Below are 10,410 nucleotides of genomic sequence, written 5' to 3'. Positions count from 1 at the left end.
GTGACAATTTGCACCTTCTCAATACCATGTGGTTAAATTACAGGCATCAAAGTTAGCTGTAAAGCTCCACTACTGGCCTTTGCCTCAAAAATAATGGAAATCGTTCTTCAACTTGTTAAAAAGCTTGCACTTTGTTTTTGTCATTTTGATGTTTCATCATTACAGTTTGGCATTAATTAACGTCATATCATAATTATGACAACAATTTATCTCAGTATTTGAACTAGTGAAGTGGGTTGCAAACAGTGGTAAATCGGCTGCCTCCGTTGAAAAAATAAATCAATTTTGTATTAATATCAATTAAAAATATTTATGACTGTCATACTGCAAAAGCGGGACGTTTAGATCTACCAACGGGACGGCGGGAAAACTTGCTAAAACCGGGACGTATGGTAAGCTTAACTATACAGCTAACTTCACAGCACATTCGATAGATCAATAATTTTATTCAAGGAATGTCACCAGAATTAATAAAAAAAAAGTGAAGTGCGGAAAAATCAACTTAAAATATGTCTGCTTACATGATCTATTGGGTTTGGCACAAGAGAAAATATTCTGACGGACACCAGACATTAAAAATAAATAAAAGTTAGGGTTATAAATATATATATTTGACTCTGTACTCTCGGCGATCAGATGGAATCCGAGAAAGCTATGTGGATAATTTCCAACCCACTCCCCCAGGTAAGTTAAGGGGATAATTCCAAGATATGCGTCATATTTGGGATGTATTTAAAAAGTATATATATATAATATTCATATATATTGCAGTACATCGTCTAAAAACTTCAGCAGAACAATTTTATTTTTTGTTAAACGCATTGCAATTCTTCTTGACGTTTGCATGTCTGTCAGAATGAAAGTCCAATTAAAGCTTGAATGTTACTCTCAATGATTTCAGCATTCGTTGATCACGTGAATAGGTAGGTCAATACAATAATAAAAAACACTTCATTAAACTTCAAGTCTGAAATATTTTGTTTAAATTTCGTTCACATTGATTCTAATTGCTTCGCACGCAAATAAAATTGTTGAAAGAATCATTGCAGATAATAAATAATTCCAAGTCTATGACTCGATATCCGACCGAGGAGAAGGAAACATGGATATTGTTGAAAGAAGATGCAGAAGAATATACAATGTATTTTACGGACCATAAGGGGCATAATAAATTCTTTTATTGATAAATCAGGTAGTTAAAGTCCGTCAAATACTGAATCTTTGTTGGAAAATTTTCTCGAATGCACATGGTTGCGTAAAACCTTCCAAACTATATCTTCCTGGGGCGATTACGAATAGTCACTCTTCAGTGTCACTGGATTATTGAATTTTTCATATTTGGCCATCAAAACGCTACGATTGATCGTTTAAATATTTTTCTATCATATTATGTGTTCCACCAAAATCCGGCAAACCCGGCTCGTTGTCGTCCCATCGTGATTTTTCTGGGAAGTGAATCGTAGCAGGCTGTTCGAGGTAGACACGCCTGTTGTTCTGTATAAATACAAAAAGCTTATTAGATTCAGACTTAACAAGTTGATCGCAGGATACTCATAAGGTCCAAAATGTACGGTTAGTGTTTAGTTGGGCCTGAAGTCTAAACAATGTTTTCCAATCGGATAGGAATTTTTCCACAGGTAGAAATTTTGTCGTTCTTGGGGTAATTTGGCTTCGCTATAGTGTATATTACTAATATTTTATTCAGTTCGTTATTAGAACTATAATATTTATTTAAGGACTCCTGTATTGTGTGTGTAACAGGTTGGGGTTGGGCCATATAATTTTATTCCAATTTTTCTTATTTTAGTTCTATTACGAGTTCGGGGACTGTCTGTTTTAGACAAGTGAATATACCCCCTGCCCATAGGTTTCAGTCCCTATACACAACTTAATGTAAAGCAGGCGAACAAAATTAGTTACCTCCATATTGGTACACACACTACTTCAGCACCCTTATTTATGCACATATTACTATCTGAGAATTAATTAATATTCAATAAATAAATTAGTTGCTATTCATAGTGAAGTAGGAATTTAACGATAAGGGTTGGGAATCACTGATCTGATACAATAAGTGATATAAATATATTATTTTAAAAATGTGAAGTTCATTTACCCCACCTATGTACTCACTCCTGGTCCACTAAATTGTCCGTTACTTCTATGAACAAGTTGATCGTTTCCTACCATTTTGCGAAGCAAAACGTCATCTTCTGGTCTAACACGGTCATTTCCGCCATAGTGTGCGCGATGGTGACCATGTCCTCGACCATGACGACCTCCTCGCCTGTGTTGCCCTCTATGAAGTTAAACGAAAACAAGAATGAATATAAAAACGTGTGTGCGTATTTTAAAAATCGCCGACTTTGAATATTGAACACAAGGAAGGATTATCTTTACAACTTTACGTGGTAAGTCGTCCACCAGTAGGCCTACTTCTTTCTCGTTTTCAATTTCAAGTATTGTCCCATAACAGTTCATTAAAAGTTATTGGGTCTTTTTAAATATACATTTAACTACTGATAGAAGTGTGGTGTGATCAGCTCCCAATATTCCTAACATCTGGCGTGCAAGGTTGATGGCAATATATTGTGCGCAATGCCTTGCAGGATAGTAACAGTAGTATTATCGGTACCAGTGATTTCCCTACACCCCCCCTATAGGGGGTGAACACCCCTCTAAAATTTCAAATACCCCCCCCCCCCCTAATTTTGAGGTGCGATTCTACACTGAGGGGTTCTAAACCGCAGTCTGCGGGCCAATTACGGCCCGCGTGACGATTTAAAATGGCTCGCCGAACTTGAGTGAAATAGTTTAAACCTTCATGTGGTACCTTTTGAGTTTTAGATACCGTCTATTGTTACATCATTATCACAGTTTAAGCACGTTTATTTCGTAACAATTGGATTATTCCGGTATCTTATGTATACGTATGGGTATTAGGATTACACACTGCAGTATTTTAGATATCAGCCGTATATTAAGAAAGCTTAAAAATGTCACAAAACGAAAACTAGGCACTGAAAACAGACGTTTTTTAGATGAATGACAGCGTTTTTATTTCTTTATTGAAAAGAATCAAACTTCAGCGATTTGTCAGCGAAAATTAGAAATGTGTAACAAAACAAGCCATAAGTAGCCATTCATACAATGCCAGATGAGCAAGTAACTTCATTAGTCACTATCAGTTGCAAATTACTTGTTGAAACGTAGTAGTATATATTTACGGTTGAAAGCCGTGCTTGTTATCTATTCCCCGGGAATTCTATTAGCTAAATATTATAATTATTGATTTCATTACATAACAAACTGCAATGCTAGGTGTATCTAAAATCAAGCTTAGAGCCTATTTTGGTGCCTATTTCTCAAAATTTTCTCAGGCCGCTTGAGCGCGCCCTGAACCCCAGCCGTGTCAGCCCGTACTTTTCCTCGCTCCCCTTTTCTGGCCCTACAATTTCATTCTGCTGTGGATTTTGGCTCGCGTCAATCTACTTGGGGGCCCCCCATGTACATCGTTTCCATACCATTTTTTCAAGAATACAAATAGCCTAGTTTTATCTCTAATAGCAAATTATTTACCACCCCCTAAATTTTAAATTACCCCCCCTAAAAAGAAAAGCTGGGGAACATACTGATCGGTACTTATTTAAATAGAAACCTGTGTGGTCCGTGCATTTGCCTCTTGACATGCCCGTGTATGTGCCGGTGACCGTGGGCGTGGCCGAAACGTTTCCCGCCTCTTCCATGCACTCCATGTTGCCCGTGGTTGCGTGAAGTTTTTCTGTGAAGTTGGCCGCCTCGTCTTCTTTGGTCGTGCTGAACGTGCCGAGGATCTCCACGCCCGCGGCTGTTGTTGAATCGTGGGCCGAACCTATCTCCATTGCCTAAAGTTTGTGATACAGATGGATAAGCAATTGACTCTTCATCAGACATGTGCAATAGTGGAAATTCGCCTCGACCAGGGGCAGGCATTGTAGAAACGAGTCTTCTCCCACCTCTTTCTGCCTCGTCGTCGTCCAACGCCGCTCGTAGCCAACTTGGAACTGATTTTCTTTGGCGACCATCTTCCTGGTTTAAGATTTCTGCGGATAGTTCTTGTGGTGGGCGTCTGAAAGTAAGTACGCGATAAGGTATATTTTAAATTTTGGTAAAGATTAGCCAATGTCATATTAACGGGATTTTAAGTTTGAATTCCGCTCTTACATATAACCTACAGGCGTTTAGAGGAAATTATAACCACTGAATTGCCGCCTGTAATTTACCGTTCGGCTGATCCAGTTTTTCTTCTGTCGCTGAATTCGCGCTGTCTCCTTCCCGAGCTTCTTTGTCGTTCATCTGCTCTAGCGCTTGCTGTGCGTCTCATTTTAGTCGGGAGAGAACGATTGCGGTCAACCATTGATCCCTCGCTATATGCCGAGTCCTTGTCTGATCCGCTGTAAATAAACACATGCCAGGTAATAACATGCAGTTAACCTAATTATAATAGTCAGTACAGCACTTCATAAATTGATACTTTTCTAAATTTCTACGTAAGAGCGAAACCGCACATATTTGGGATCTGCTACAACTTAGAAAAGTTAACTGAACTATTTACCATCGCTCGACATTACTCACTATTTTCAAAACAATTTCCAGTTCCTAGACGAGCAGAGTCTATTTCGATTCAATAACCATCAACATTCGTATGAAACAGAATAACAGATTTCTATCGTTTGATTCGGAATTAAACTACTTAATGTAGGCACTTCGAAAAGAAAAGGGCAATAGTGATCGTGTTAATACAAATGTACGAGTAATTCAGGTTATCTGTTTTGTACTGGCCCCAGAAACGTTTATCTTAGCTTTGTTTGGCGGCTGAGGTAACCGGAATCGCTCGTAAACGTTGAATCACGTTACTAACGTTACATACCTTCTTGGGCGGCGGTTGTGCTGATCTTTTCTTGATTTTGGATCAATAAGTTCGTTTCTCGAAATGATAGAAAGTGGTCGTTCCAGAGATCTGGTTCCGTCGTTGAGGTGTCGGTACTGAGGAGCGCCACTGAAAAATTTGGTTTTGAAAGTTTTAATTTTGAAATGATTCGATAATATAAATATTATTCCGATAAGATAGTTCTCTCACCCAAAGTTTCCACTTTCTTTTGTGTTATTCTGAGGAGCATCGATTCTTAAATCCCCATTTTGATGTTCCGGGGGATCTATCATGCTTCCCGTAAGACGTTTCTCGTTCATACTCCCATTTCTACCTTGAGGTCCGTAGCTTGGACCTCGTTCTACGTCATCTCCGTCAGCTTGAGAATCTTTCTCTTTATTTTCATCATCTTCGTCGTCTTTTTTATCTTCATCGTCATCTGAATTCTTGTAATCCTTCCACGTCCAGAAGATGTACACAACGAATGTGATAACGGCAATAAATCCAAATGCCTGGACAAAACAGAAGTAAACAGTACAGTAATTAAAACTCAATAAGGCAGAAACATACCATATCAAAAATAATTTGAATTGATTTCAATCAATGACTCAAAATTTCTTTTTTAGAAATATATACACCACTCTGTCAAAACTCTGGTATTTATAAAATCTGGTTGCGACATTTTTGTGGACGATGTGTAGATTTCACAATTGTCAGACTGGTTTTGAGAATAAAAAGTCTTAATCTCGCCGTCTGTGCCCGTTGGCAATTGCTTTTTGACAAATGGATAATGGGTTTTTTTACACACTGTTCTGTAAAGAATGCTGTCAAATGCCTGTATAACAGATGTTGTTCTGTTAGCACAAATTTTATTGCTTTCAGCCACGTAACTGTGTACCACAAGGTAATAAACTATTCAAAACCGCAACATAAATGCGCTTCAGGCTGTGTGAAGGAGATTAATGAACTTACACGTAGCAGTATGCATTTAAATGACGGTGCACAGCATTTTCCCAGCATGAAAATGACAAGTTTTATTGTCTATAATAGCATAACTTATTCGCTCTTAAGTCACTGTGCTAACGGACATAATAAATTAAATGTTGTTCATCGTTTTTATCGGAGGTAAGTAGGCTGATGCAATAGGATAATAAAACGTACAAATGAAATTTTTTCCGCCATATTCCTATAAATCTTAAGCGTAGTTAAGAACCAAGCTAAGATTTCTACCACAAATGATTGAATATTGTGCTCATTTATAAAGTGAAAGTCACACGGTACACATTTCGTTTAAATATCGTAACCAGTGTGTTTTGTGGCTATGATTTTTATCGTGACTTTGATCTTTATACATGTACTGGTTTGTTTACTCTGTGTCAGATTCCGTAGCCCTACTCGAACGCATCAGAACTTTTCAAGTACTATTACACCCGTGAGTAAACAAATGATTTATTTCTCAGAAAACTCTCATACATAGTAACATTAAACTTACGCTGACATATGGTATTGTTCTATTGTAAAAAACTGTTTTGATTAATTTGGATTCTAATATTGTTGTCAGAATAAATATACCTACCGCGCCTGCATTCAGAGCTGGATTTCCACCCGAGTTGCTGGCTGCCAAACATGCACCAATAAATATAATGAATCCGAAGAAAATGAAATAAATTAATTCCTGCAGGAAGAAAAGAAAATACCAATAAAATTTGATAGTTATAGAGCAGCACAAAAGCATATGGTGATTCACCACTTTTACATAAAGATTCAATCCTGTCGTCTTATTACATCACGCCTCATTAAATTATTCTAAAATTCTTTTGAAATACAAGGCACGTGATATTGAACTTATATCGCTCATTCCTTTTCATTAATCTCGGTTCAAAACTTTATTGCTATTGTGATGTCACTAGAGTTAGTAGACTTACATCAGACCTTAACGTTATCATAATATTCTATTACGCTGTTTCAATATAAGCTTCAACTTACCACTTTCACCCACGATAAACCTGTTAAATATAACAATAAAATATAATTGCTGTAATTTCATCGAGGATGTTGCTATAGCACATCCTTTAAAAAGTAATTTTCATATTACGGCCTTCATTTAGAATGAAATCGCGTGGTCAAAACTGGTTCTTGTAAAGAGTTTTTGTCATAACAAAAGAATTTGAATGGCATTTTAATGATTTTACAGTCAGTATATTACGTCATATTATATAATGACTACAGCGCTAAGTTCATATTGTGTAATTATTTCATCTATGTAAACTCGTGATCGTGAAACAGTGCTCAATATCTTTTAAAATTGACCCAATAATGGAATTTTAATACCCGTAAAATGTGCAACTTAGTCACGAAAATATTTGTAATTTCTTCAAGTTTATTGTTGATCAATTTCACCCCCAAAATTTCGCACTTCATCAATTTCTGGCCAGTTTGAAATCAAAGTTTACCCGGCGGGGTCCATAAAACAAAATGGATAAAGCGTCTTATGATATTCTTGCTCGAATCTGGGCGGCATTCAAATCCATACTCTCACACGTTAGTGCGTGGCGTTGTAAGTGATGGTGAATAAAAAATATCTATATTTTAAATTTGAGTATACTGTAATATCTTACCGCAAATTGATCCTTTCCTGCTTCCAGCAATCAGAGTAAAAAATAAGAATCCACTGACAAGCGCTCCAAAAATCAGAAATACACAATAAAATGAATAAACTCCCTGGTTTTCCCATGATGTGATGATGAGACAGATGAAAGCGACTAACAGCAAAAGCTAAAATAAAAATTGAATCAATCGAATATTCTTATCCTCTCATGAAATGGCGTAGCCCGTAGAGCGAGAAATTGATGACAGTATTTAATTAAATTTATCAAGTCATAATCTTTTTGGTTCACGTTGTTGGATTAAAATACGCTGCGCAGTTATAATCTCATAGTTTAGTCTCAAATACGTTTTTATCATCCTGCAGTCGGCGGGGAAAAATTATAACAATTAGAAAATGTAGTTCAAGTTTCTACAGAAAAATACGTTGTGTACTTTTAATTGCATCCTCATGATAAAATAGAATCACTTTTTTTCGTGAAATTAAAACATTCGTAATTCGTTAAGGAATCTAAGGGTTGCTAATCCTACAGATATCACAATCTTCAGCAAAGACCTAATCAGATAGGAAATAAATTGTTCATAAGTGTTGAATGTATCTATTATACGATAAGTTTTGCTAGATAACCGGTTTTGGGAATTTGTAACCTCACATTTGGAAAACACGAATCAGCGCTCCTGTAGTATGTGAACCAAGATGGCGGACACCTGAACATAGTATGTGTACCAGGTTAGGGTTGGGCCATATACTTTAGTCCAATTTTCCTTATTTCAGTTCTATTACGAGTTCGAGGACTAGCCAAGTGACTCCCGTAGTATTTGTATCTGGAATTATGGTCTAACCGTGATCTGGTACACATATTATGTTCCGGTGTCCGCCATCTTAGTTCACACGCTACGCGAATCTATATACTCACAATCTGTAAAATTCGCATGAATCCTCTTAAAGTTCTTGGATATTTCATGTCCAATTCAAAACTCATAAACTTGAATTTCTTTTCTTCTTTTTCTTCCTTTTCTTTGATTTTTGGTTCCTCCGGTTCCAGATATTCCTCATCTGCTATAATCTCTGCTAAGGTTCTTCCGTCCCGAATATGATGCCCTTCCGGGTTAAAGCTCAACCCCGCCATTTCTCTTCTCGTCGACTAGTTACAGTTAACCTTCAATTAAAAACGGGGCTTCCCTGACACTAAATAGTCCGGGACAAAAAAACCTTTTCCTTTGTAATATCGCAGTTTTTGTTGCTCAACGAAAATTAAACGATCAGCGGTCGATTTTTTTCAAACTGTTGCCCAAGAAATCATGTGCTATTGGAATTATATACTCCTTAGTCGTGTAACTATAACAATGAATAAGAATATATTAAATATATAAAGCATCGATGCAGATTTGGGTGTTTAGCGCGCCGTTCAAGCTGTCGTTTTACACAATGCCTCGAAATTGGCTGATGCAATAGACCACATCGTCATGCTTATTTTATCAATTATAATTATAAACACAGGATACATATACCTAAACATGACATAGAAATATTCGGAGTCAATTTTGGTTAAATTTGCCTACTAATGTTTCAATCTCAGTTTATTTCTGACGCCAATTTGAATTGTGCGGTGTCAAAACAAAAAATTCATCAACTTGGTCATCAATTGACGTTTTATTAATTTTAATTTTAGAAACGACGATAATAATAATATTTATCACGACAGCCTATCCTGGCGACTGATTCAAATGCCTAACATAAATTAGCTACTTTGAGATTACAAGATTAATATTTTTAATGTTTTAGTCTACATGGACACGACAATGATTACAACGATTTTTCTTTTCAACATTGAAAAATGACTAGATCGCTCAACATGAGAAAATATATAGGTTTTTAACCGTTAGTAGCTTCCTAAAAACTGTTATAACTAAAATGCAGTTATTGCTAAGTAAAATAAGATATGGATATTTTAACCGGCTGATGCGATATCAACTCTCATTAGCCTGATTGAATTCCAAGATACGTTATTCCCACCATTTTTTGTTGGGGTGATAACATATACTAGCAATGTCTTGCGATGCATAATCACTATGCTATAATCACTATGCTATACATTCTTACCTTACCAGTTTGTAACACGACTCTAATTTGTCTCACTATCGTATATACCTCGGGTCCAATTTCAACCTAGAAACAGCCATGAGTGAAAGTTTAGACTATATCAAATAACCGAACAAAATCTTGAACTTTGCGAAGCCTCTCTAATTATTGTTACGGTAAGTTGTACCTACGCTAATAAGCTCTTATCTAATGAAGTCAAATACCAAGTCTAGACAACTATGTGTTGTCCAACAACATCACCAATACAAAATCAGGTTTTCATCATTGCTACTGAAACAGAATGTCACGAGTTGAGCACGTCTTTTCATGTTAGGTGCCCTTAGGGCAAATTACTTAGATTCGAACACGTTTTGTTTCAAATAAAAAGAATAAACCTTGTTACAAACTATTCGTTTGCGCCAATATTACATGCAATATATTGCTCTCTGACGAATTTGAAATGATCCCCTCGTGGGAAACTGAACGCGAAATATGTAATCATAATACAAAACTATTTCCTGAATGAAAAACTAATTTATCATTTTGTTGATAAACTAAGTTATATATTTCCAGTTAATGTTTGATTAAAGTTTGTGAAAAATTTGTTGATATTTGGAAAATATTATAGGAGAAAAAGTTAAAAAAAAATGATTTGTAATATTCAAACTTGAACTTTTGGGTTTTCAGGCTGATTTATCTGTATCAATCGGTACGTGAGGAAGAATTAATTTTATTCCAAACCACGTTAGAGGATGGACTATATTTGAAATGATAAGGAAACTGTAAAGAAAATAATTTACCTAAAGTATTTTTT

General features: G+C 36.2%; 1 protein-coding gene across 3 annotated transcripts; it reads right to left on the bottom strand.

Annotated features, from left to right (window-relative positions):
* Positions 1-711: 711 nt before the first annotated feature.
* On the bottom strand, positions 712-8,865 carry LOC120342644 (uncharacterized). 3 transcript variants are annotated; one of them, XM_039411573.2, is made up of 11 exons: positions 8,431-8,865; positions 7,528-7,684; positions 6,896-6,915; positions 6,486-6,584; positions 5,120-5,421; positions 4,910-5,038; positions 4,263-4,433; positions 3,996-4,108; positions 3,659-3,884; positions 2,134-2,299; positions 712-1,494 (listed from the first exon to the last, which is right to left on the bottom strand). In XM_039411573.2, the coding sequence occupies exons 1-11, from the start codon at positions 8,641-8,643 to the stop codon at positions 1,354-1,356; spliced, it is 1,737 nt and encodes a 578-aa protein (XP_039267507.2). In that variant the 5' UTR covers positions 8,644-8,865; the 3' UTR covers positions 712-1,353. The 3 variants fall into 3 exon arrangements, with proteins under 3 accessions (XP_039267507.2, XP_039267499.2, XP_039267517.2); XM_039411565.2 differs by having other exon boundaries at positions 3,659-4,108; positions 8,431-8,861; XM_039411583.2 differs by having other exon boundaries at positions 1,355-1,494; positions 2,122-2,299; positions 3,659-4,108; positions 8,431-8,861.
* Positions 8,866-10,410: the final 1,545 nt, after the last annotated feature.

Source organism: Styela clava, chromosome 1 (assembly GCF_964204865.1).
Source record: "Styela clava chromosome 1, kaStyClav1.hap1.2, whole genome shotgun sequence".
NCBI classification, from domain to species: Eukaryota; Metazoa; Chordata; class Ascidiacea; order Stolidobranchia; family Styelidae; genus Styela; species Styela clava.
The sequence above is the reverse complement of the archived record's forward strand: the minus strand, read 5'-3'. Positions and strand labels throughout refer to the sequence as shown.

What these genes read in the sequence shown, in the direction of transcription:
- LOC120342644 (XM_039411565.2), bottom strand. Translation starts at nt 8,643, where the DNA reads ATGGCGGGGTTGAGCTTTAACCCGGAAGGGCATCATATTCGGGACGGA. An exon ending in TCATGCGAATTTTACAGATT is followed by an intron (nt 7,685 to 8,430) that starts GTGAGTATATAG and finishes TTTTTATTTTAG; the next exon opens with CTTTTGCTGTTAGTCGCTTT. An exon ending in GTTTATCGTGGGTGAAAGTG is followed by an intron (nt 6,585 to 6,895) that starts GTAAGTTGAAGC and finishes TTCTTCCTGCAG; the next exon opens with GAATTAATTTATTTCATTTT.